This window comes from Gymnoscopelus braueri (genome assembly GCF_963280865.1).
Source record: "Gymnoscopelus braueri genome assembly, chromosome: 19".
Lineage (NCBI taxonomy): Eukaryota > Metazoa > Chordata > Actinopteri > Myctophiformes > Myctophidae > Gymnoscopelus > Gymnoscopelus braueri.
In genome coordinates, this window is record NC_137621.1 from 31,202,238 (window position 1) to 31,226,592 (window position 24,355).

The following is a 24,355-nucleotide window of genomic DNA, read 5'->3' on the forward strand; positions in this document are numbered from 1 at the left end:
GAAGAGAGAGGGAGAAAGGAAAAAAGAGAGAGAGAGACAGAGATAGTGGCATTTATCAACATTTATCATTCTGTTGGCCAAAAGCAGCGTCACTGACAGCATCACTGACATGATGCTGTAGTTGTAGTTAAACAGCATCACTGTAACTACTTCTAACTTGGCGTCCCTATTTAAGCTTATTATTATTATAGGCAACATCGTTTATAGGGCTTAAGCGGTTAAAATGATCTAAAATTGTAGCAGTGAAACGCACGCACGCACGCACGCACGCACGCACGCACGCACGCACGCACACACACACACACACACACACACACACACACACACACACACACACACACACACACACACACACACACACACACACACACACACACACACACACACACACACACACACACACACACACACACACACACGGTGCCTTTACATAACAACCTCAAGTATTGTTATTCATACTTCACCCCCGCTGCTCCACACAAGTTATTTTGGTGTGCTCCAAAATGTTTTTGTTTTTGTTTTGTTTGTTTGTTTTTTCCCATAAAACATACAGGTGAAATGCTTGTTATGTAACTTGCCAGGTGAGAGAGGGTCACAGGATGTAAATGTAATTATTTGGAGGGCAATTATGCTCTTTTCTTAGATGGCTCTAGGGAGAGATAAGAGAGAGAGATAATTTAGGTGACCAGGCTATTTGGAGGTCGTGGCTGCAGGGTTTTTCCTGGCTCAGAATGGGCCTTTGAGGGTTGACTACGCACGACAGTAAGGATGATCTGTACACGTTGCGACTATATGCAACAGTAAAGGCAATGAGCCTGTGTTACCTCATTTCATTTGATGAACAAAAATATTATCGATTATGCTTTTGTAAATGAAACCCCAATTAACAAAATGTAAAAAAAGAAATTGGAAGGGAGGGGGATGGGAGTGAGTTAGTGGGGAGTGGAATGCCATAAACCATTCGAAGGGGCTGGTGATTGATTTATTGATAGGCAAATAATAATTCTTACCATTTTGGTGCTGGTGACTGTCTTTTGGGGCAGTTAAAACCTCTTTGGGGGGCACCAAAAATTCAACTACTGTATGCAGGAAAAACCCTGGGCTGTGATATTTGCCTTTTCCTTCATTGTGGGCATGTACCGGTGTGTGAATGTTCATTTATGTGATACAGAAAGTGATTGAACAAAAGAGCAGGGGCCAGTGCATGAGAGAGGGAGCGGGAGAGAGAGAGACAGGGAATTCTGAGAGAAGAGAGACAGCGAGGGACTGGGTATGAGAGAGAGAGACAGAGGGAGGGCGAGAGAGAGAGAGAGAGAGTCTGTGTCGTCATAGAGGCACGTGACTGCTGAGTTTCCTTGGAGACAGCAGCAGTATAGTACATTGAGATGCTCGCCCGCCCAGTTGAGGGCACAGCAAGGCATCTGACAACAGCAGCAGCAGTAGTTGGATGTATTTGACCAGCCAGGCAGGTGCCTTCCATCCTTGCAGAGGTAAGTAAGTGATTCCTCGTGTCTCCCATTTCCTTAATCAGAAGAACCTCGAGTGGTATTGCTGCTCGTGTGTCTAGAAGGAAAGATTAAGCTGGCGTTCTGTAATGTCTGGAGAGTATGGAAAGAAAGGATTTCAGTGAAATTGGATTAGAGTGTGTGTTATGTTGGTGTTTGTGTACACGGTCTGCCTTATATATGGCATATTCACCCGCATGTTCCAGTTTTGAGTATTCACAGGGATATACCCTCAGCTGCCATGTCTTATTTCTCCATTTTATTTTGTGGTGAGAAAGTTAACCACATTAGCAGAATTAATGTCTCTGCCAGTTATTATGGAAACGGAACATTATGACTCCATGAACTACTTGTGAAGGACCATCAAAAATGATTCCATGGCTTCCTTTGAATGTGTTAGACCAGTTTTGTAGATTTTTGTGATTTATTCATAATTCATAATTGGCCCTTTCTGTGAGAACAACATATACTAACTCCTCAGCAAAGAAAATCCATGCAGTAAGTAAGTAATTCAGCCTATTGACAAATAGGAAAAAGAAAGAAAGAAAAAATGCCTAAATTACTTGCAATTAGGGACCCACAAATTATGCTGTGTTGTGATTACTACCATGCAGACATAACTACTACATCAGTATTCAGCCGCTGTACATAAAAGATTGTGTGTGTGCTGTTCAACTGTTGACACCACCAGCAGCAGGATACAGCTTTTCCTACATTGTGCTGGAAACGCTATTCTATACGACCTGGAGGAACAGTTCATAGTTTCACAGTTGCCACAATTCTTCATTTCAGAAATAAGTACAGCAAGAACACAACACTGTGCTATCTATACTTTGCTGTCTTTGTGTTACCATCCATTCAAAAAATATACTATACAAAACAAATTTGAATGTGGTGGAGAGATCGCGGTGGGAGTTACACACAGATATGGAAATATGGCGTTGTCATTGTGCTGGTTGTTTTCCATCCCTGGGAAGTGCTATTGTAGGAACTTGGAACACCTGAGATGTGCGGACAGATATTTAGATCTGCTAATGAGGTGCTGTTGTCCAGGTCTGGGTGCCAGAGAGAGAGAGAGAGACTATCACCAGCTGGACCTCCATTGCTTTGTTTACTCTCACAAATTACCTTCTGCAATGTCACCTTTCCTTGCCTTTTACCACATGCTTCCTAGTTTAATTAGATTCCTTGTCTGCGGTTGTTCCTCTTGCTTGTTTTAATTAGGTTCAAGCTAATGGCATTAAATATAAAAGAGGAAATCTAAATAGCTGTTATCGGAAAAGTCAATTGTTCCAGTAGGATTTAGAATGAACTATAATGTGTCACATTGCCAGTTTGCGTGGGGTACCACTTCAGATAATAATTCCCTGACATAAAACCATTTTGTACATGTGCAGTCAGGATAGCTGATCCATGGTTATTAATAAAATGCAAATGTCCTCTCCCACAACACGCACGCACGCCACACACGCACACACACGTACACACACGCACACATGCACACACTCTCCCTGGTGACAAGCACGAAGGGCTCTGCAGTATAGCATTAAAGACCTCTAATCTTGTCTTTTAGTCAGCCGAAACCAGTGACCAACAACATGAACGACACAATGCTAATGTCCTCTGGGGCACCGACGCCCACGAAAAGGTAAGTGCCTCAGGTACACGTCCCCCCGCCCCCCAGGCATATCCACAACCACAAACACACTGCACACACACACACACGCGGCTTTTGAAGATGTTTCTGGACTTATGCCATGGAATTAGACTTGGTGGGAACAAGTTAACTTGAAAACCAGTACCGCATATTTTACAGATGACAATGCATTTATTCAAGTTACAGCACACACACGCTGTATATCAAATGATATCCACTTTTTGCGCATGGGAAGAGAAAAAAGGGAGGGAGACAAACTTTCTCTTGCAAGCTGAAAAGAGGAGAACAACAGGACTACAGATGTTATTGCTTCTCTAGACACACATTGTTTGCATCCCGAGCAATATGCCCTTGTGAGTGTATTTTTAGAGGGAAATTTGTTACGCTGTCATGAAGAATATCTGAGCACACCCACTTAGCAGGCTCATTTGACAAAGAGATCATGATGGAATTACACCGTTATAGTGTAACCAGATAGATGCGAGGCTCTCTGTGCAAGCTATCTAATTGTCCTCTCATTTCAGCCCCTCTCAGTTAAAGGCCATCCCTATTATTATTTATTTGTAATGGTAATGAACCGTCTAATAGTGTGCTGTGGTTATGAATTCAATAACAATAGTGCACTCTGAGAGCACTGTAATGTCTCTGCACTCTGTCCTCCATGTCTGCCCTTTACATACAGCGTACAGCATCTCGTTGTTCAGCCGTATCTTCATAGTAATTTACACGAGCGAGATGGAACCACTTTGAGACGATTCTCTCAGGACTTCTCTCAGGACACGTGTATCTAGAGGGAGGGAGGAGCAGGTGTGCTTTGTAGGATGCAGCCATCGTAGAAGTGTTACTTTTTACTGCAGGCTTGTTGAACCTCTCACAGTGATATCCTCAGAGTTAATTTATCCATTTGTACCTCAGAGGAATTTTGTTTTCAAATCAAATCTTTCAACTGTCATATGTTACAAGGAACGTTTTGATAACCGGTTGGCTGAGAGACATTAGAAATGTCTGTTACAATGTACTAATTTGGTAGGCCACATTTGTGTACTGTAGCCTAACGATATATTGATTTAGTATACTGACTGAACGTTATACTGAGATGTTAAAGAAAAATACAGTCTGTGGTAATTGTAATCCTAACTGCATATTGATCTAGTATATTGATTGAATGTTACACCATAACGTCAAAGAAAGAATGGTGCTGTAACAGTGCTTTTGTGTATTTTAGGCCTAACAGTATACAGATTTATCGTATTGAATGTTATACCATAATGTTAAAGAAAGAATGTTCTGTGGTGAAAGCATGGAAGTGGTCCTGATGCAACAGCCACCATTGTTCTGTAGGAAAAGCAGAAGTGTTCACATCCAAACTATTTTATGTCAGCTGCTGGATTCATTTGCCTGACAAAGACCTTAGTGTAAAAGTGGTGTACTGAGTGCTTCAAGCCAATGTGGGGATTTTTTTTCCATTTGTGCCATCATGCCCATATGGTGATGGGTTGTCATGCTACCTAGACAGCAAACTCAAGGCACTTGAAGGGCAGTACACACACTGCAAACAATGCCAACGGTTACAAGTCGTTTAATCTATAATTGAGTTCCAAATTCCAGTTTTTCCCTTCAAGTGGAAGAAAACTGCCACAGAGGCAGATAATTTAGCTTGTTTACAGTGCAGAATCGCATGGTCCATGACCTTTCATCAGAGAAGTGCCAACATCTTACAATGAGGCAGATTCCTCTATCCCAACTCGAGTGTCAAGGTAATGTTATGATTCAAGATAATTTTCATTCTAAAATGAAATGTCACCCCACTGACAGATCTTATTTTATTTTTAATACAAAAAAAAACACGTTCACTAATAGAGCAAATGTCTCATTAAGGAGGACATTTTGAGCAATGCGGAAGCTACATCTTTTCCTTGAGAGAGTGGACAGAATAAAGGCGATTTGAAGAGAGCTGACATGATTGAGACACCTCGGGCGGTAAATCGTGCCGTTCATCCTGACCAACGGAGGTCAGTGGAATGCTGCAGTGTGTAAAGAGAAGAAAGAAAAAATCTGTGCTCTCCTGGGGTTTATTTCACTGTGGCAAGTAATGAAAGAGCCCGATAACCTTTGTCTTGACATTTGGCTCTGTGAGTCAGAGCTGTTCTAGGGAGATGTCACGTGCCAAACGATGTTTTCGCCTGAAGGCGTCGGAGCATGGGAGACGGGGTGAGGGGGTGGAGAGTAGGGGCAGGAGCCATAACAACTTGAAAGCTGCTTCCATATTTCGGGCAGAAATAGCACATTACGCCACTGTGCCAATGCCAAATGGTTTGTGTTTGAGTATCCACGTGGATGCTGGTTAATATTGTTGGATAAGCCACAAAAAGGAGCAGGCCTGTTTAGACTTCCAGTCTCTTCCAGACTGTCTAGGTCTGAGCGAGTTGACATATGCTGCCGCATTTGTCTTGTAAAGATGAGTCTGTTGAAACGGTTACACTTGCCTCGCACTCGCCTGCCTCTGTTCACATTAAAGTCCTGTGAGTTGAAGATGCCATTGCTAAATAATGCAGATCTCCTCTGGTGGCAATGCCTCTCTGCCTCAAGACTGAATGTCATCCCCTGTGTGTCTTCCCCTTCCTATTACAGTTTTCACTGTAATAAGAAAGACAATTCCTTTGATTCGGTTGGGACACTCTGGTCCCTAGAATTTTGCGAGCTCAGGCTGTGGTGTCATTGCAGACAAGAAAGCAGCGCATCCTGGTGTGTATGAAATGGTGTTTCCTTTCGGGGTCTAGACGTGCGAGTCATGCTCCCAGCCAGCCTCCATCACAGCCTGTCCCTGATACTGTCTGCTGTGCTGACACGGCATCTGCTACCCTCCTGCCTCGCACTCTCTCTCGCTCTCTGTCTCGCAGACAGTCGTTTCACCACCAGTTCTCCAAGGGCGAACCGACACCCCGCAATTTATTACCCGTTAGTCATGCAGAACCACCGGTGCCAGAAGATATATATAAAAAAAACTAATTTGCTGTCGGAGCTGGATGAGCTTTTAATTTAGAGTTAACTTGGGTATTGAACAAATGTCAGTGGATATGAAATCTTTTAACTCAAGTGGTAGACATAGCTGTGTGAGTGGTGCCAATACTATTACGTCCAAGATGTATACAGAGACTTATCTCCTAAAATACTAGATGTCATATACTTTGTAACAACATAACATTGGAAATACATAATGATTCATGTTCATTGGTATATCTATAACATTGGTATATCTATATTATTTTCTGTCAACTCTTGTGATGTCAAGCGTTTGAGCTAATCTGGTGCTATAGACTTAGTTTTACTTAATGTACTGCCTTTTAGCTGGTTGTGGGATTGACTATTTGGGAAATGTAGCTTATAAGAGCATAAGTTAAATTCCTAAAATGCTAAATTGTGACTTAGCAAATAAGGGTATCAATTCCAATGCAGGAAGCCTGGCCAATAATGTTAGTAATATTTAATATTATACAGTTCACACATATGCATCTGGAGATACCATTGGACAGTGATGTCACTCACAATCGGAAGTGTGTGTGTGTGTAGTGTGAAGTGTATGACATCACTGACGAATCCTTGTCTGATATCTTTATTCTAGGTAAGTGCCAGGAAACTTTGGCACTGAATCAAAGTCATAGAGAGAGGCATGCAGATTAATAGCCTGAGAAGTCCAGATCCAAATGACCCCTGTAGGGTCAACTCACTTTATGTGCCAACAGAGAAGGACTCTGATGTACCTTAATGTATTACTTTAATCTACAACGATGACCTCCGGCACCGTCTAGAGTTTAGACCACGAATTAAGCTGTACACTGCACAAAAAAAGTCTTCCTTTAAAAAATAATGTAATCTTGTATTGAGTCATACAATTTTTGTTAAATGTGTATTGAGTCTTAAAATGTTGAGTCTTCAAACGTGACAAGAAACCTGCCACCAAGATAAGATTATTTGACTTGTATGTATTGTAAGCCATCGTATTTCAATAATGTTCACTGAATCACAACCACTTTGTAATAAAGCCTTGTGGGTGAACTGCTTCATTACAAGATACTTGGTGTAAGAAACAAAAAGAAAGAAGAGACATCTTATTCCTCATTTTCTCACACAAAATTGGCATTTTTGCAACATATAGTGACTGGAGTTTAGTTTTTGATGTGTTTTGCTTGAAGCCAGATTGGGTTTAATGGGCTTAATCATTGCTCACTCCCCAGTCAGATCAAGAGTGCTGTCCTCATGTATGCAGGCAGGGAGCCGAGCATCATTTCACTTCTCTCCTTCTCTTCTCATTACAGACCACTCACTAAACAGGGGCAAACATATTCCCCATCATCTGTTCATGTCATGTACCACACCCACTGCCATTCACAGTCACACGCGTATTTGGCTTTTCCAGTAATGTTAAAATGATGGGGATTGGGAATGGTCATGGGCACAACAGTTGCCAATGCATTTGGCATACTGCATTGGTAATCTCTTATGCCCATCTCAAATCATAATATCCAATAATCAGTCCATTACCGACAAGTCATAATCACGTGGCATTCTTTATGGGCAGTTCATTTGAAGTTTATTTTAGTAAAAAATTACTTGACATGAAAACAATGAGGGTACAAGTGAAGAGTTTAATTCCACAATGAGACGTCTGCCCTTTGAAAATCTGACATGTACTAAATGTTTTGTAAAACTATTTTAGTTAGTATAACACTGATGAATTTAGAATTTCTAGAAATATTCCACGAATGAAACTCTTCATACGTACCCTTCTTCCTCTTACTGTACAACTTGTACAAGACATAAATCTTTTTTGAGATTGCTGTGTGTGTGTGCGTGCGCGTGTGCGTGCGTGCGTGCGTGCGTGCGTGCGTGCGTGCGTGCGTGCGTGCGTGCGTGCGTGCGTGCGTGCGTGCGTGCGTGCGTGCGTGCGAGTGTGAGTGTGAGTGTGCGTGTGCGTGTGTAACGTTTTCTTTCTGTCTATTCGGTCAGTGTCTTGGAGAGTCCTAGCCGGCTAGACGAAGAGCACCGCCTCATCGCTCGCTACGCTGCCCGACTGGCAGCTGAAGCAGGCAACTCCACTGTGAGTGAGCTCCAAGAATGCCCTGTGGTCCACTTCAGTCAACCCGCATTTCACATTTACCATTCTGACAAGTTGGCTGATTTATACTATGTCGTACAACAGAGTACTGTGCACTGTTTCTGTCTTGCTGGAGAACTTTTCAACACTGATGCAAGAGCTGGATGAATCCACTCTGCAGAAAACTGTTCATCCTTATACGTTTAATCCTGTATTGTCATAGTCTGAATTTAATTTCTTTAGCAAGTGAAAATGAAAAACTGCCAACGGGGGCGAGATAATTTAACTTCTTTGCCAAATACTGTTTCTTCCTTGGCAAGATTTTGAAGAATAGGCAAATCTCTCTGTTTGTTTGGTTTGTTAGTTTCACTTATGTTGGGGGAAGAAAGGGCAAGAGATGTGAGATTTTTGTCTCATTTTTAGGACTATAAGGTAAAAATAATAATAATAATAATGTTTTTCCCCTATAGAATAGAATAGAATAATTGTATTGGCATCAGAATAATTGTATTGGCTGCCCTGACACTGAGCTTGCGCATTGTTAAATAAAAGGGTAAATCACAGCAGGAGTGAAGGTCCCCAAAACATATAAAATATAAACCCTCTAATAGGACAAATGAAATTACTGTTTCATTGTTGTCACAGATAGCATGTGGGATTTGACTTTTAGTCTTCTATTCTTTGTTAATTAAAATGTTTATGATACATTTGTCTTTCAGCAACAATGTCCTCCAACAGATCTGGGTTTCAACTTTGACGCCAACAAGCAGCAAAGACAGCTGATTGCCGAGCTAGAGAACAAGAACAGGTGCGATGCTGCAAATTGTGTATCATAGTGATTGACGTCTTCAGATTTAGTCTTATCACATCGCCTGAGGTGACCTGAATTTGAATTATGCTTCCATAACCATACGATATGATTGAGTATTCTACATACATAAGATGACAGCCTACATACATAACTGTGTATCGAGTTGCCCAGAGTGCAGTGGTGATGCCCCCCATCTCTATAACCTTAGCCCTGCTGGCCTAGGATTGTATCCAATCAGAGACTTCTTTCCTGTCAGCTTTCCAACTGTCCGTCACATTAAAGACATATTGAAGCACATGGTGAGTTCTAGTTTAAACAGATTAGTGATTCCCACATTTTTCAGTATGGCTGAAAGAAATTGCAGTGTCAGTTCTTCTAATTACTCACTTTTGTTCTCCAAAGATCGAAAACAAATGATGACTCACTCATTAACTGGGACCCAAACTAGAGAAAATAGCAAATCTACAAGCTCTGTTTGGGAAACAGTGGTCTAGTGTGTTGATTTTTCTTGTATCTTGGGGCTCCTCAGGGAGATCCTTCAGGAGATCCAGAGGCTGCGCTTGGAGCACGAGCAGGCCTCCCAGCCCACCCCAGAAAAAGCCCAACAGAATCCTACCCTCCTGGCTGAACTACGGCTCCTCAGGTAGGGTATATGGTAATACTATAATAAATTGTGTTTGTATAGCACCTTTAATACATAGAATGCATTTAAAAGTGCTTTACAATATTGATGATATACAATATTACATGAATTGACAAAATGTTACAACAGCGTGTGTATGTAAGTAAGTATACAGTATGTGCTTGTAATGGGTAAAATCATAAGACTTGTGGTACCCTTACGGGTCCACTTGATTACATTTGTACACTCAGAGTTACAAATGTATAAATTAAAGGTTAGGTTAGGATTTTACTCTTTGTAAACATTCATGTGCATTGCCATGTTATCTAACTATGGTATCATGTAATGAAGGAACCTCCGTCAGTCTGATCCACATTTTCTCCCTCAATGGGTTGAGCAATTGATCTGAACTTGCACACAGACATTGACCATTGCCATATAAAGACAGTGATGGGGCCCGTTTTTCACTTTCCCCAAATGTAAGCCCTTTTTTAGTGTTTTTGTGAATTCTGCTGAGTGTGATAGTTACTGCACATGCACGGCCACAGGATCTGTTGCCACAGTTACGGTCTCTGCAGGCTATGGGATCTGCTCTGTTGTCACGGTTACGGTCCCAGCCGGTGGGTGGACTTAGCTTTGGGGTTACAGTACAGTATACACACTCATGCACAACGCCACACACAGAAAAGAACGGCAGCAGTACAAAGCGCTACAGTTATAAAGGACTTTGATTTTGGAGCCGTGTCCATACAAACGGTTTTATGAGTGGGGGGAGCGCTTTGGATATCATGTACAATAGCGCACGCACACAGCGTTTATTCACAAACGCAATGTTCGAATGAACATCGCGTTATAAGCACAAATACCTTAGCTGAAACAATGTAAGCATGGACTTCTCATGGTTGTGCTAACGAGTTACGACTCAACGTCAGGAAATGACCGGGTTGTTACACACAGCCATGATCAAATGAACAGCCTCCTCTCCAAAAGTTGAACTAAGCATATACTGTGTACACAGCAGAAAATAACCAAGCCACCAGAACTGCGGAGGACTCTTGAAGCCATAGAATCTGGTATTGCAAGACTTCCGCATTTATCATCCTACTGCGCATGCTTATATCGTCTGCAACGCTAGTGCGCCTGCTCTATTGGCTCCAACATTGGAGCCAATCCTGGAAGAATGATTAGGGGGCGGGGGCGTCCGTTCTAGATATATTATAACTCTATGATAGATACTGCAAACACTTTGAGTGCGCACACCCATAGCCCCGGAGAGTAGTTTTGACCAGGGGAGGTGCAGAGGGGGTGGGGGGCGGTACCTTGGGGAGGACCCCTAGTTCCTGCTGCTATGCGCACAACCCCGGGGATGGACTAGTGATACTATATATTATGTTCTGCAAAATGCTCCGTCTTTTGTCTGAAGAAACCTGTGGCTTAGTTTACCCCACACTGATAACAACTGACAGAAACACATTTTGAATTCAATAGCTTGGCCCAGCATGGCAGTGTTTCTTTTGATTGGCGAATAACAGGGAGTGGGTTGTATCGAGGTAATCAAGCAACTAAACTACTCGAGGGTTCTTGTATGTGTGTCAGCAAAATACTTTCCTCTGGTAGAGCTACAGTCGTTCTAATTATAGACTGTGCTTTGAATTGGCTTCATCGCCATCTCTAGATTGTAGAACGTTATCGGTCTGTAGGCAAAGCACAGGGATCTTGGGCTCAAGCCTGGATAGAGCCTCATCAGGGCAGCACTTTCTTCTACCATGAAAGACACTTGCTGTACTTAATTAATTAATGTGATTATGTTGTGTCTTTTTCAAGTTTCCATGTGATCCATTCAAAGATATGAAGTGACTCAAGAGTACATTATAAGAGAATCACTGAAGCTTATGTTAATTTATCCCTTTCTTTTTTTCTCTTTTTCTCTTCTGGTTATTCAATTCCCTGTTCTTCTTTGGTAGTGTAATTCTTTTTGATATGATGGTATGCACTGATGCAAGTCCTCCAGTGATCATCAGGATCAGACCATCTTGTTTTGGCTGAGGCACGGTGGCGGAAAACTCTGTTGTTATTGAAATGCGTTTAAAAAGGGCCTTATCTGACTCATTGAGCCAGTTTTCAAGTGTGACATCCCCTCTCTGCCCAGCCTGGAGAGGATTTCAGAGCTTGGAGAAGGATATATTATCAATCTAATGTTCTGATTGCAAATTAGAGGAGTTGGATTGGGTTTGGTGTTTGGATGGCTGGCTGGACTGCCCTGATATTGCTTTGCGCTCGCCCCAGGGTATAGGAGAGCAGAGATAGTCAGACGCAGCAGATGTTTGTGAGGGTGTGATACCAGGACACTGGGCAGACAGACAGGAGAGCAGTGCTGCTCTGTAGCGTTGGGACTCTCACTCTCAAATTGGAGTACATCCCATGAACACCAGAGGGAACTGATGAACCAGTTTCGTCGCCAGACATTTAACCTTGGAGGACGTCCAAACTCACAGAAAATGACAATATTTGGTGGTGTTAAATTAGTGAAAGGTCCGATCCAGAGGTATAATAGTGGTTGTTGAAGATGCGGAGATACTGTGAGCCTACAAACTTATACAAGCCAGTATTAATTACATCAGTAAGTGTTTTAATGCCCAGTTAAATAGGATGGTGTGGTCAATAAAACCTTTGTATTCTGTTCTGTCTATACATCAATGGTGGTGTGCCTTTTGTTTACTCATTTGGTCACAAGGTGTCTAATTGGAGGAGAAAGGCTAATAGTTAAACTATGCTTAGTTTGGCTCTGTACTTGGTCTGCTCTTTTTCCCCTCGACACCCCTCGACAAATCACTTCACAGTAAATCTACAAGCTTTGTGAGCTTGCAGATCTGCTATTTTTGACGAATAGAATATGGATGCTAGGCTTTAAGTGGACAGATATTATTCATATACCTGCATATACTGTACGTGGTCTGGTCAAAGTGCGACAGAAAATGACTTGACTGACATGAAGATTATTTGATTATGAAAACAATCGTTAGTTGCAGTCCTAGTCTAAGCCACTGTTTGCACATTTTTGTTCACCCTCTTTGGCCACAGACACAGGAAAGATGAGTTGGAGAGACGCATGTCGGCCTTGCAGGAGAGCAGACGGGAGCTCATGGTGCAACTGGAGGGGCTCATGAGGCTGCTCAAGGTAAGAACACAGGTGTCTCAAAAGCCTAATTTATACTTTTTCACTCATACAACAGATTTTCAATCAGTTATTTTCAATGAGCGGCAGTTAGCGACAGTGTCGTATGATGAAATATGAATTCGGCTTAGCACATTAGACAAAACTCATTTAGAGCTTTTGATAGTAAACACACGCTCCCTGTCACAATGAAATTGTTCATTTGTTTTGCAGTATGTTGCAGTTGATGCTAATGATGTACTGTATGACTATGTAGAATGCAAAACAGTTTTTAAAGCTGGTAAGATACTTGGTAAATTAACAGTGTTCATTTAATTGACACAAAGGACAGTGACTTTAAAGGGATATTATGACATAGCTAGGCATCTCAGTTTTACTATAAGTCATTACAGGTAAAAAGTTTCAAATCCTTATGTGTGACGACAAGCACTTGAAACTGCACCCAGTAGAGCGCAAATCTCCGCCAGGAGGCATGCACTATTAATAATAATGTTGTACTTTATTCAGTTAAATTATACCTAGAGCTATGAAACAGTAGAGCGGCATGTGATTACCAGTTCTTCATAGTCCCCTGCTGTCTTCCACCCTCTCTCTCATACACATTGATTGTCTACCTCTCTCCATCTTTCTGTCAGAGCACTGTCATTCAAATGTCTCTGTAAGTCTGATTGTTAATGCCATATACTGTATCAATTATGTTTGTATCACCATTTTGAAATGCGCTGGGTTTTTGCTGCCCCTCAGTCACTTTGCGAGCCCTTTGCAAGAGGAAGTAAGCGCTGTAATGTCATTGACATAACAGCTACACAAGTTGACAACTGTACATGAAATTGAAAAATAATGGCATGTAGGTCAGGTTGAGATGTCTGAAAGGTGGCCAACCATGCCAGCCAGAATAGTTTCAGGAAAGAGTTGTGTGTGTGCGTGTGTGACATTCATGTGTATGTGATGGAGAGAGAGAGAGAGAAAAGACACAGATTGATTTCTCAACCCATATGCATGCATGACACATTCAATTCAGTAGGGATGTCCCGATCAAAACACGCAAAACATGTCATTTTCACATCCAGTATGCTTGATCAGCAGCTGTACATGTCTGTGCTTTAAAGACCTGGCTGTAGTTGGCTATATTAGTTTTGGTGCATGCATGCATTGGTAAACGTCAGCACTCTAAATTGTGTCTGAGTTGAATGTGCACAGACATATTCTCCAGATTTGGGGGTTCTGGGGTATGTTGTCATGTTGATCAATTATATATTTTTGGTGTTAATCTAACGTGGACTTGTGCTGGCGCATTTGCATGTCTGTGATTGGCTAAGTCTGGTACAACCTGTAAGCAAACATTATTCAAAACATTGTGCAATCAAATATTGGAGCTTATTTAAACCATTGTGTGGATTACAAATGTCTTCTTATGGGTATTCTTTAGCCTGGGGGGATGATTGCTCTGCGATTATTAATAACTAGAGGTTCGCGTATGGCCTCACATCTAGAGTTGGCGTCAGCCTTCACATCTAGAGTTTGGGCCGCTATGCAGCCCACACACCTGTACGTCGCACCGCTGATATGTCTGAGTCATAGTATTGGGGGCTTTGTCAGAGTACTCGTTGTACCCGTCTGTCTGTGGCCCTTTTGAGCCCATAGCCTATATGGAGATCTCTGTATCTGTCTGTCTACCTGTGTCCCTTTGATCCCCATGTGGAGATCTCTGTATCTGCCAGTCCTTGTCCTTGTCCCTTTTATGCCCATACTATATGGAGATCCCCTATGTCATCAGTATATGACCATATATTGGTATGCCCATATATGGGTATATCGCTTGGATCGGCGGTTCTGGACAACTGCATATTTATATATGCCTATATATGGACATATCAGTCGGATCGGTGGTTCTGGACAACCGCTTATCCGAATGACTCGATGGCGAGCACCGCAAAAAGACATAGGCCTAGCCGCCGTTGACCGATTTAAAAAATATTCTGGAATTGAGGTCCTTGTTCTGCTGGTAGCGTGCATAAAAACAATATAACGCTGATTGGTAGTATACAAGTTTAGCTGTGGACAGACACAGAGGCAAATGCATGAATCTCCTGGCGGAGTACAATTTAAAATACCAAGGTATCCCTTGTAGTCACTTCAAAGTAGCTTACTGTGCATGCAGAAAAGCTGTCTGCCATCTTTCACTGCTTTAATTCTGTTGCTTTCACACCTCTCTCTCTCTCTCTCTCTCTCTCTCTCTCTCTCTCTCTCTCTCTCTCTCTCTCTCTCTCTCTCTCTCTCTCTCTCTCTCTCTCTCTCTCTCTCTCTCTCTCTCTCTCTCTCTCTCTCTCTCTCTCTCTCTCTCTCTCTCTCTCTCTCTCTCTCTCTCTCTCTCTCTCTCTCTCTCTTCTCTCTCTCTCTCTCTCTCTCTCTCCTCTCTCTCTCTCTCTCTCTCTCTCTCTCTCTCTCTCTCTCTGCTTACCTTGGCTGGCTAATAGGATGAAGAGCAAAAGCAGGCAGTAAGTGGCCCTTAATTCAGTTTGCGAGGCGCAATAATTGGCTGACATCACAGCACTTAGTGTAACACCACTGTACTTCCATCTTTACACAGACGATTCACATAGTGTGTAGAATTGCAATGCTTTCCTAGCTCTCCATATAAATGAATGGTGTGAATGTTATAAGATATATACACCATGTTTTCACATGGTATAAATCTATGAAAAGATAATTTTAGGAATCCACTATCTAACCAAGTTACACAAATCAGTCTTCTCATTTCAGGCTGGCTCAGCATTACATTGCCGTCGTTCTAAGCCATAGACCGGGCCTAAATGCCAGATATGACCTTTTAAAAGCAGGTTTTTCTCAGGCCTACGGTGTGCACGGGTTGTCAAGATCTGTGTTTTTCTTTGCTCGAAATGTCAGAGACCTGTTCCTTTCATCAACGCTAACAACCTCCCGTCTAATGTGACTGCAGTCTGGCTGGCCATCTGCTGCCTGGCCTCATGCCACAGGCCTGGGCTCTGCCCCGCTACCAGGCGCGCACACAGTGCCCCTTTTCTCTGCAGGCTATAGCACCCTACCCAGCACAGCCCCCAGCCTCTCGCCCACACATGGTTCTCATTACCGATCTGGACACAGTAAAGGTGCACTATAGATGGACAGTGTATGGATGGTGAGCTGCTGCTCAGGCAGTTGGTGTAAAGTTACCATAAGGCTATCTGCCATTTGGATTACTGCTTTATTTCCCCATCCTTTTAAGGGATTAAGTGCCACATGTGTGTGTATGTTTGCTTTAATAAAAGTCACTTTGAGAGGCAGTAAGGTCGTCAGCTTCTAAAAAACCCTCCCCAAATTCCCGAAATAAGTTGTGGTGTCCCCTCATTACTGACTTTGTGGTGATTTAGTGGTGATTCAACTCTGAATTCATTATCTGACCTCTGTGTGCAGGTACTGCCAGGGTGTAACGGTTAACTGTAATTCTAAATGCTTTTTAGCCGTTATGACTGTAAACCCCTACAGTACATAAAAAGGTTCTGATCAGTTGAGAAAAGTCTACAAACATTTGTTTACATCTACATTTCAGGTTTCAGGACAATTTCCATATCATAGCATATTAACGTGGCAAAAATCATTCATTGTGACCGTCCTGGGTTGTTCAGTGCGACAGGGTCAATGACCTTGACCCTGACTGTCCTACATTCTACAAGCTTATCCATGTCGTAAGTAGGCTACGGCGGAGTTCTGGCAGGGTCAAAAAAAATTGGCCATGTGGGGTGCCTGGTGGCTCAGCCAGTGCACAGAACATCCTTGTGAACCGCGATTGTCTAGTATTGTCTTATTCTTTTTCTGCCCTAGGTTTCCTGTCTCTACATTCTCCTAGTCCTGTCTCATTTTTGTGCAGTGGCTGATGCTACTGGTTGTGAATGTGAGACCGTTATATGACGGCTACCAACATGTAAAAAGTCTCTTTGTGAAACGGCCACCTTTAAGGCAGGAATGTGTTTAGTGTGTGCTTAGTACAAACACTGAGCTGGTACATCAATACCATCAACACCAACACAGTATGATGTTGGACTGTATTCCAGTACACTGCAACATCACTGACTTCTTTTTTGTTTGTTTTACATTTTCAACACAGGATGTCTCTGATTTGATGTGATTTGTTTGAATAAACAAGTGATTGCAATAAATAATAATTTCCCTACTGTATATGTCATTTTCTAACAAAAGGGTTGAGTGTCAAGTTGCTCTTTAACTGGTAACAATGTTTGTACATTTCAGTCCCAGTCTGGAGGTTCCCCTCATTCTTCCCCGAGCCATGGTGCAGGCTGCTCAATGCCCATGCCCATAAGGTCCACCTCTGCTGGGTCCACGCCTACTCACACACCCCAGGACTGCCTGGCAGGCGTAGGAGGTGATGTGCTGGAGGCCTTTGCTCACGGTGAGTCGGTCTGAATGACCGTCTTAGAACTTGATTCATTAATGTTGTTATTGGGTGCCAAAACCGTATATATACGGTTTTGGCCATACTAACGTTGAGTGCCAAAACCGTATATATACGGTTTTTAAAAAAAAAGAAAAAAGAAAGATGTTTTATTTTTTTTTTTTTCATAACATTTTTTTTTTCCTTCACAGCAACAGGAGATATCACTCCTACAAGATTTAGACTCCAATCCACCTCCTGGTTAACTTATGACTTCAAAAACCTGTATCTCGGCTACTGTGTACTTTTTTTTTTACAATGTTAATTTAACTATTTTCAACTGGCTGCAACTATGGAACGGATTACCGAATGTTTTTAATTTTTTTCCCCCGATTGTACGAGACCTGTATGTGTGTAATGAGGGGATCACCGTGAGGACGGTGATCACTGAAAATATTTTGTGACTACTTGAAAAAGGTTCAAAAATTGTTAAAAATCATGGCACTCAAAGTATAATATTTTAATAAACCTCTGGCACCCAAAGGGAAGAGCACTCATTTTCAACATTGAACTATGTCTTTAATACACCTTAGAGCTGTTGTGTGGAAATAAGAAAAAAGTCCCCCCCCCCCTCTATGTTGCCTAGAACTGGATAATTGATTGAGGTCATGTGATCAGTGACATACGCACGGTGTACTTTTGGCTGAGGGGGCGGAGACAAAAGTACACCCTGCGTATGTCACTGATCACATGACCTCAATCAATTATCATTTTCTAGGCAACACAGAAGGGGGGGGGCTTTTTTCTTATTTCCACACAACAGCTCTAAGGTGTATTAAAGACATAAATTAGTGGTCTTTCCCTTTAACTCTAGCATCCCTAATCTGCCCTACAGTGTCCTATACAAATAACTGCATAATAACACAACAAAACAATTAACCCTAGCGTGAATTTCAGTGAAAGTTGCTGATCTACAAGTTTACAGCGCATTGCATTGTGAGCTTGTAGATCAGCTATTTTCGGCAAAAGGATTTGGTGTAGAGGGATACTAGCGGACCTCCTTACCAAATGTTTACATGTTACAGGCTCTAGGCCTAATAGTAACATCAATACAAGTAAAATGTATAGATAAACAGATATCTGCTATTTTGGAATGAAATCCAGGCGTTGAACATATCTCCCTCTGTTCCAGGTGTGCCAAGAAATCTTCGGAATGATCTGTTAGTTGCTGCTGATTCAATCACAAATACCATGTCATCGCTGGTCAAAGAACTCCATTCAGGTTAGTCTAGATGTTGTCCTTTATTAGTGTTAGCTAGTTGCTTTAATCTTAACCACTTTATACCTGGTATCCCAGTTTTAGATTGTATTTTTTTTGTCTCTGCCCATGTTTGAGTTTGAGGTTTTTTGTTTTGTTTTATTCTGCGTTTGCTTTTTTAGTCTGTTAACTATTTATATGATTAGGTTTTCTTTTTGTCAGATTCTTAGCCTGTTTGTGTTAAAGTGTTTTAACGTGGGTGCTAAAAGCAACCCTAACTGAAGTTTTGGGTTTTGGGTTTAAAGTTGATGTAGATGAAGAAGAGGCCAGCATGCGGAACGGTGGGGACCGAGGTAAGTCAGTCTGCAGATTTGCCAGACTAGATGCATGTACTATACAGCTGTATACCTGCTAGTTACTTTGTAGTTTTCTTAGCCCTTCTCACTCAGATTGGTTGATTAGGGTTCATGCCGCTTGCTTGCATCTTGCATTTTGTAAGTCACTCTAGATCTGCAAAATGCCTAAATTGTATAATTAGTTTCTTTTCTCTAAGTTACAACCATTCTAACCTTTAAAATGAGTCACATTTGATGAATGTCTCGTAATGTGAACTATGAAATCTGTGCATTTTGTTTTCTACATTTTTGTTTCATTTTCTCTCCAATGAAAATGAGTCATAGTATGTCTCTGAATATTTTCCTTCTCTGTTTTCCAGCCGAGGCAGATTGAACAAAGACAAAAAGTATGCACTGCATTTCTATTTTATATCATTAATAGCATTTTAAAAGTTTAGATATACTGTAATTGTTACTACTGATCAGGAATTTGTCTTGATGACTGATGCAAAGGCATTGACGGCTAACAGAGTTTCAAAGTACTCTTTTAAGTACTGTCCTATATATACAGTATATACATGTACGTATGTAAGTGTATGTATGTACTGTATGTATATGTATGTACAGCATGTGAGTATACAGATCCTAATGGTAAGACCAACAAATGTAAAAGGTCGTTCTTCGTCCATGACACGGTCTGAACACTTTTTGGTTCCGACCCACTGGTTGACAAACATGTTTTGAAAGGTCAACAACAGCTGTGTCTAGGGTTTAGATTAAACAGTCTGTAGTGCACAGAGTGACCGTCATGAGCACTAAACACAATCGTCTCTGTGCAATGTACCCATAGGCACAGTCACGGTATACAAGCACTGAGAGAAAAGAGAACTCCATTCCATCCTATGAGGAAATCCAGACCTCTACTGGAAAGAATCAGCATCAACAACAACAACAATCCCCTCTGGCGTTAGCACATAGAGTAATGCATGCTGTAACCTTTACAGGATATCACTATGTGAATTGAAACTGTTTCTTCACACCTTGCAAGGGAGCAAGATGTGTATAATTAGCGAGTGTGTATGTCGTTCTGTATACAAAAAAGAAAAAAAGATGAAAAAAAATCAACTGCTCTAAGTACCTAACAATTTCCCTCATGACTGCTAAGAATGGCTTGCTGTGCTTTCCTCTCCACCCCCAACCCTAAACTCTGTTTGATTGAAGCAGATCATTCTGTATAATAATGTAAAACATACACATGACTTTGGGACAAAGTCTTAGCTTTTTTGTATAATTAGCGTTAGTATTTGTTTCCTTTTTTTCTCCATTTGGGTTTCTTTGCATGACGTTGCACTCATGTCTGGATTTGTCACTGTTATGCCAGCTCTTTGTGGGGTTTATTGTGACTTGCTGGGGTTTCGGAAGTTGTCTAGCCCCAGAATTCACACAGTATGTTTACATGCACATTCATATTCTGGTATTACGGGGGAATGTCAAGAGGCGCATGTATGCACCACATCAAAGAACATCCATTTACAATAAGCTATAATCTTGTATCCCAATGATGAGAAAGATCTAAGATTTGTCATTATCCAGAAAACGATCTGAGGTGCGTAATCCCATCTGTGGCTTGTGTTAATTGAATTTCCTAATAATCTGCTTATTTCACAGATACTGGTTTATTTGTGGTGGATTTGAGGGAGATTAAGTTCATGGGCCTCAGGCAGGGCAACTCTGCTACATTCACCCTACCTCTGATGACCACCCTATTCGGAAACCTGATCCAGGTCACAGAACTAATGTAACCACCTGGATTCTAACCTGGGTCAGACATCTAGTGCTCATCCAAATGGGAATCCCCCACCGCATGGCCATGCGTATCCCAAAAAAGACCTTAGCCGTGATACAATAGTAATCCAGAATACTGTGTGCATGTGAATGTACTCGCTGAGTCACATACTGTACTGCTGCTGCTACTGTGAGCTCAGTGAGCCATCCTTGCAAATAAGAGGGCTGTTGGATCAGAGAAACAGAGGGGCTACTATCAACTCAATAACACGCTGACTCTCATCGTTTTGTCTCTGTGAAAATCTGAATGGACTTAAAAAACCTTGTAGAAGCACCTGTTGCGCATTTTAAAACTTGCAATGCAAGGTTCTTCCATCTGAATGCACTGACTAGTGGGTAGGTGGTATTTATTGTTTAATGAAAAGGTGGCAAAACACCTCAGGATGTTTAGATTAATATTATGAATTAGGCATTGAAATCTTCTGTTGAGAATTACAAAATGGGGACACATACAGTATGTGAGTAAGTGAGAAAATAAGTAAGTAGGAAAATGCATTTGATAGCTTTATTTAGTTAATAAAGAAGTGGAATATACGTATGTTTATGTGCAATGAAGGTAGGTGCTCAGGGATTGTAGTATTATTGTAGGTGAAAGGTCATGATTATGACCTTTAGTTAGTGGAAGTCATTGTCTACAGACTGGCTTTGCTCTGTTAAGAGGTCACAGGGCCAGTGTTAATACTGAAGGAAGGGTTTCATTCCAAAATGCGATATGTCCATTTTGAGTCAATCTAAAGCCAGTAATGACACAATCTTTTAAACAACAATCAAAGGTCTTCAGGTACTCAGTAATATTCCTTGGCGATATCTTACTTTGATATGAACACAAATAGGTTAAGACACAGGTTTATATCCCATTTTGGAATGAAACTCTCGAGATGTCTAGAGGGAAGTAACAGCAAGTAGCTAAAGGTTTAGGAATGTAGATTATTAAAGGGAGCAAACTTTCTGAAGTGCTTTTTGGTGCTGCATGTCAGTGGATACACAGTCTGTGTCTGTGAATTAGTGTGTCTGCCTTGAGGGGTGTTGGTCAGTCACTACAGGGACAGCTGTCGACATACACAGGATATTTACTTGAATCAGGAGGCGATCAGGTCTTAGTTACTTTTATTTGTCTTCTGGTGGAGATTTTAGACATTCTGGGTGGCCATCTCAAATACGCTATATCTGGCTATAGTAATGGTGACGATTTTCAGTGCAATCTGTCTAGTTTGTAAGGAAGTAATAATACTGTGTTGGACAAATCCATAAGGTTAGGGATGGTATATATATATATATATATATATATATATATATATATATATATATATATATATATATATATATATATATATATATGTGTGTGTGTGTGTGTGTGTGTGTGTGTGTGTGTGTGTGTGTGTGTGTGTGTGTGTGTGCGTGTGCGTGTGCGTGTAAAACCTGTATGTGAAATCTGCATCGTACTGTACCAACAACTGGGCAAAACAAACCAAGCTGTACTTGAGTCCTGAAGTTAGAAAAGCGTGAACTCTTATGTGAGATTTGTACAGTAAGCCTATCTTATAAGCTAAGTAAAAAGGTCTCAACAACCTATTACACTGTGTCGACAAAAAGAACAAAAAGACGCTCCTCAAATATTGTTGTTCTAAATGTTATGTTTTTCATCTTTTTTTTCCTTCTGAATGCTATTATCCTAGCTATTCATCTGATTTGTTAGTGGAGTTTGATCACTGTAATGATTTTGTCAAAGCACAGATTAACGTGCACACTTTGCACGCACACTGAGGAGTTGCCTATATACACAGTAAAATCCTCAGTGTTAATTTAACCACTTGGACCCTATCGTCCCTATTCTGGGGCAAACATTTGAAAATAGCCGATCTACAAGCGCACAACGAGTCGCAGCGTTGCGTGTTATGAGCTTGTAGATTGATTATTTTCAGCAAATAGATTTGGTTTAGAGGGAAATATTATGAGCCCTGGGACCCTGGTCCACAAAGCAGATAGGGTGTAAGTGGTTAACCACTTTAACCATGGCAGTTTTTTTAATTGGGCTGAAGTGGTTAACTCGGCTCCATTTGATTAGATTTATACAATTTCAGAGTTAAATTAACACTGAGTCTATAAAAGCAGGTGTAAAAAAGTACTGCTTCATAAAGCATGGAGCTCATCGTGACCAACACTGTCAAAAAAAGGCTCTACTGTCTATTCAACCTTGAACATCCAAAAATAGATTAAATGCTGAGGTAAGATTTTTATTTCTTTTATTTTTTAGAGAAGTTAATTTATTGTCTTCCCCTTCATGCTGGCCACACCTAGGAATGCAATGTCAAACTGATCTTTTTCTTTTTTTTTAGGTTGTGCCTATAGGTGTTCTGTAAAGTGCTGTATAAAAGTAAACATTCTGCAAATAAGATGATCTATCAGCCTTTATGTAGAAGTTTTAGTCTGTGACCTTGTGGAGATTTTTACGTTTTTAATTTATTGCCTTCAAGAGGGGAAGGAGGGAGAGAAGTGGTAAACCTTTTTTTGTTCTGCCTTTACATTTGTGCCAAACTGTTTGCAGACTTTGTGTGTCATTCAGATTACGTGTCACAGTATATCCGTATTACTATGTTGTTGTCGCCCATTGTTGATCACGAAAAATGCCTGTCGCTTTATCTCTCCACACTGAACCCTTTTTTTTCTCTTTTCTTTCTTTTTTTCAAAATTCCAGCATTCAAATAGCAACCAAGTAGTTAAAACATTCCAAATCTACTGACAGTCAGTCAGTGATGTCATTCTAGCCCTTGAGGAGGCAATACGGTATACACCATCTGACCAATCTCGGGGCAATCTGGGAACCCAGAGCCAAGATGAGAATGAAAAACAGCGCCCTCTGCTGTTTGTACTATCTCGCAGAGCAGAATCTGTTCTTGAGAGATTAATCTCGGGGTAAATACAAACACATAGACAGCCAATCATCACACCAGAGAGGGGCATCCATTGTGGTCCTTTGTTTTTGTTTGCAGAGAGACAAAATGTGCAAGCTCAACAACCTCAACAGCGCTCCTGTGTTGTTGTTGTTATTTATCTATGTACTGTATGTGTTACATTGTTATGCTTCTGGTATACACATTCGTTTTCATGTTAATTTTACAGATATTAAGATAGTTATATGTCACACAGCCACTGTCTTTTGTAAATAAATAAATAAATAAATTGTGAAATATATATTAAAAAGATTTAAAATATGATGCGTGTTTGTGTCTTTATTTAGATTATAGGTTTTTAGTTCATGGTTGCTGTTCTATACTTAACCATCATACTCAAATTATTTTGCAAATCAAGAGAGACAGGCTAAGAAGATTATTCAAAATAAAGAGGACACCTATATAGAATTCATAACTTAGTTATTAGCACAATTAGTTCTTAATGCTGGCATGCCATAGAAAACTATAAGAAATAAATTCCTCAATGTAATTTTTTCAATACTGATTTGTGCAAAAACATTTGCACAAAGGAGCCATAATACCCTCTAAGTCTAAAAAAACACGCATTAATTTGCTGTACAATACCCCCCCCCACACACACACACACACACGCACACGCACACGCACACGCACACGCACGCACACATTCCATCTATTCACTATCTGCTTCTTACCCATCTTTAGACAGAACAG

General features: G+C 41.1%; 1 protein-coding gene across 6 annotated transcripts in view; it reads left to right on the plus strand.

Moving 5' to 3' along the window:
- dtnbb (dystrobrevin, beta b) overlaps window positions 1-21,983 on the plus strand; it is a 38,474-nt gene extending 16,491 nt beyond the window's left edge. For 4 of the 6 annotated variants that reach the window (XM_080413714.1, XM_080413713.1, XM_080413716.1 and 1 more), the window contains exons 11-20: window positions 3,079-3,153; window positions 8,170-8,260; window positions 8,977-9,065; window positions 9,598-9,711; window positions 12,772-12,868; window positions 17,132-17,291; window positions 18,466-18,555; window positions 18,837-18,884; window positions 19,247-19,273; window positions 19,717-21,983. In XM_080413714.1, coding sequence (XP_080269840.1) covers window positions 3,079-3,153; window positions 8,170-8,260; window positions 8,977-9,065; window positions 9,598-9,711; window positions 12,772-12,868; window positions 17,132-17,291; window positions 18,466-18,555; window positions 18,837-18,884; window positions 19,247-19,260 — 778 coding nt within the window. In that variant the 3' untranslated portion in view covers window positions 19,261-19,273; window positions 19,717-21,983. Of the gene's footprint in view, window positions 1-3,078; window positions 3,154-8,169; window positions 8,261-8,976; window positions 9,066-9,597; window positions 9,724-12,771; window positions 12,869-17,131; window positions 17,292-18,465; window positions 18,556-18,836; window positions 18,885-19,246; window positions 19,274-19,716 lie in introns of those variants that run through there. The other 2 variants (XM_080413717.1, XM_080413718.1) reach the window with 2 other exon arrangements.
- The last annotated feature ends 2,372 nt before the right edge of the window (window positions 21,984-24,355 follow it).